This window comes from Chenopodium album, chromosome 5, assembly GCF_948465745.1.
Source record: "Chenopodium album chromosome 5, dcCheAlbu1.1, whole genome shotgun sequence".
Classification (NCBI taxonomy): Eukaryota; Viridiplantae; Streptophyta; class Magnoliopsida; order Caryophyllales; family Amaranthaceae; genus Chenopodium; species Chenopodium album.
Genome location: NC_137838.1, coordinates 67,415,208 through 67,418,334, shown reverse-complemented (window position 1 = coordinate 67,418,334; position 3,127 = coordinate 67,415,208). Strand labels below are relative to the sequence as shown.

At 40.4% G+C, this 3,127-nt stretch overlaps 1 protein-coding gene across 1 annotated transcript; it reads left to right on the top strand.

The window, feature by feature from the left end:
- Positions 1–742: 742 nt before the first annotated feature.
- On the top strand, positions 743–2,197 carry LOC145633041 (uncharacterized). Its single transcript, XM_081685348.1, has one exon. The coding sequence runs from the start codon at positions 743–745 to the stop codon at positions 2,195–2,197; it is 1,455 nt and encodes a 484-aa protein (XP_081541474.1).
- The last annotated feature ends 930 nt before the right edge of the window (positions 2,198–3,127 follow it).

Below are 3,127 nucleotides of genomic sequence, written 5' to 3'. Positions count from 1 at the left end.
CAATCTTTGTGATCTAAATATGTCCTACATCAATTTTGCAACCAAACTCAATATGTTTGGATCAAGAACAACCACAAGTCAATCCAAAATGAAGAATATATATTTTTTTTCTTTATTAGTGAAGCAATCGTCACTAACCTAGAAGCCCATTTGATGCCTTGTTTACTAATCTAATCATGATATATTTGATTAATCTGTTAACTAATCAACTAAGGGGGTGTTTGGTATAGTAAGCGTAAACGGAATGGAAAGGAATTTGTTGAGAAGGAGAAAGGGTAACGATAAATGTTACTTTTATCAGCTGTTTGGTATTGAAATGGAATGGAAACAATTATAAGTCAATCCTTTACCAATTTTTTGGTATAGTCAATGATGGAAAGAAATGGAAATAAACAATTATAAGTCAATCCTTTAAAAATTAGACATCCTTGCATTTTCATTCTTTTCATTACCAAAAATAAAAATTTTCAAATTGATATGAATTTTGTTGAATGACAAATTGAAGCTTAATTTTACTTCATTTTAAAAACAATATGAGTCGAAGTGTTAGGGCCTATTGTGTGTATAGTATATAGTTATCGGGCCTATCTCATGTGCCCTATTCTATTTTGTATATATACCCTTGCTATACTTTAATGAAAACTACGGAATTATTTTCGTGACATGGTATCGGAGCCTAAATTACTCTAAACCCTAAAACTCTAAATTTTTTTCCTAATCTCTAATTCTCTATTGATCGACAATGGTGGATGACTCCAAAATCGATCCCTCTTCTCCATTTTTTCTTGGCGCCGGTGATCAACCGGGGAATTCAATCACTCATGTCGTTTTGAAGGGTGAAAATTACCTTGCTTGGTCTCGGACTATCACTTTATCATTGAAATCTAGGAGGAAATATGGTTTCATTGATGGAACAATCTCTAAACCTATTGAGAAAAAGAAAATGCTAGATTGGGAGACTATCAACTCGATGTTGGTTTCCTGGATATTGCGTGCTGTTGAACCTAGACTTGCGGCATCCTTTCCATATTTTGAAGAAGCCAGAAAACTCTGGGAATACTTGGAGAAGAGATTCTGTGAAGCGAACGGTCCTCGTCTTCAACAACTCCGGGCTGCTATTACCGGCTGCAAGCAGTCCAAATCCATGGGCATCGAGGATTATTATGCTTTGCTTATGGGGCTTTTTGATGATTTGAATCGTCTCAAACCTCCTCATGGTTGTGAATGCGGCAATTGCACTTGCAATGTGGCTGAAAAATATGAACTTGATAAGGAAGAAGAAAAATTGCACCAATTTCTAATTGGTGTAGATGATGATAAATTTGCGGCAGTGAGGACCAATTTGTTGTCTCAACAGCCTCCTCCGACTCTCGATCGCGCCTATCAAGCGTTTCTTCAAGAGGAACGCTCCCGTGGTATTGCTCAAAGCAAGGAGAAGGATGCCGCACATGTGTTTGCTTTGTCTTCTGAACGGAGGATTTTTCAATCAACACCGAAGGTAGATAAGTCGAAGCTCTTTTGTTCTCATTGCAAGCGTCAAGGACACGACACTACGGGCTGTTTCATGCTCTCTGGCTACCCAGATTGGTGGCTAGAGAAGTATGGGAAGAAGGGGGGAGCAACCTCCTCGGGACACACTGCCACCACGCACAGCAGCAGGTCCCCTGCCTCCTCCCCTGCTGCTGCTGCTGCCTCCTCTGTCCAAGGCGCTGCTGCTGCCTCTTCTGTCTCTGGCAGACCCACGGCTCGGGCTAATGCCGTGGGTCCTACTCTTGGTGACTCCTCCTCTATCTCTTTGCCTTTATCTCATGCCACTCTCTCTGCCTTGTCTGCATTACAACCCGAGCATGTTCGTGCCTTGGTGACAATGGTTAATAATCAACACCAAGATAAAATGAGTGGTGAGTCTTCTTATTTGTCTTGGATTATCGACACTGGCGCGTCACACCATGTAACTGGTGACGATACTTGTTTATTTGAGGTTCACTCCATTCAACCGTGTCCGGTTGGACTTCCTAATGGTGCTAAGGCTCTTGCTACGAAGGAGGGGCGTGTGTATTTGGCTGAGGACATTATACTTGATCATGTTTTATTTGTTCCTCAATTAACTTGCAATCTTATTTCGGTGTCTAAGATGATTGATGATTCTCACTGTTTTGTCAAATTCACTGATTCTTTATGTGCTATACAGGACTAATACTCGGGGAGCCTGATTGGAGCCGGTGAACGGATAGATGGACTATACTACTTTCGGCGGGTTCCTAAAGTGTGTGCAGTGACAGATCCGACAATTTCTTCATTTGAGCTCTGGCATCGTCGTATGGGGCATCCGCCGGAAAAAATTGTCAAGTTAGTTCCTGCTTTAAGTGCTAGTTCTAGTCGCAAATTTTTAAATAAACCTTGTGAAATTTGTCCACAAGCTAAACAGTCTCGGGATAGTTTTCCCGATAGTGATAGTAGAGCTAGTCGTATTTTTGAGATGATACATTGTGATTTGTGGGGGTCTTATAAGACACCGTCTACTTGTGGTGCTCACTATTTTTTGACAATTGTCGATGATTTTTCCCGTGGTGTTTGGGTTTATTTATTGAATGACAAAACTGAAGTTTATTCTTCTTTTTGCTCTTTCTTTGCTATGGTTAAATGTCAATTTGATGTCAATATTAAATGTGTGCGGAGTGACAATGGAACCGAATTTAAACACATGATCCTCTACTTTAATGACAATGGCATTCTTTTTCAAACCTCTTGTGTTGGTACACCTCAACAAAATGGTCGGGTAGAGCGTAAACACCAACATATTTTAAATGTGAGTCGTGCATTGATGTTTCAAGGGAATTTGCCGATTTCTTTTTGGGGTGAGTGTGTGCTTGGGGCGGTTTATCTCATTAATCGTACTCCCTCCTCTTTACTAGTAAATCAAACTCCTTTTGAACTTCTCTTTGGCAAACCACCAAATTTTGACGAGTTGCGGGTGTTTGGGTGTTTGTGCTTTGCCCATAATCAAAAAGCCAAGAATGATAAGTTTGCCCCTCGAAGTCGGAAATGTGTGTTTGTGGGTTACCCTCATGGAAAGAAAGGTTGGAAATTATACGATTTAGAAACCGGTGATATTTTTGTTTCGCGT

Excerpts from the sequence above, each read along its gene's own strand:
- LOC145633041 (XM_081685348.1), top strand. The coding sequence starts at position 743 with ATGGTGGATGACTCCAAAATCGATCCCTCTTCTCCATTTTTTCTTGGC.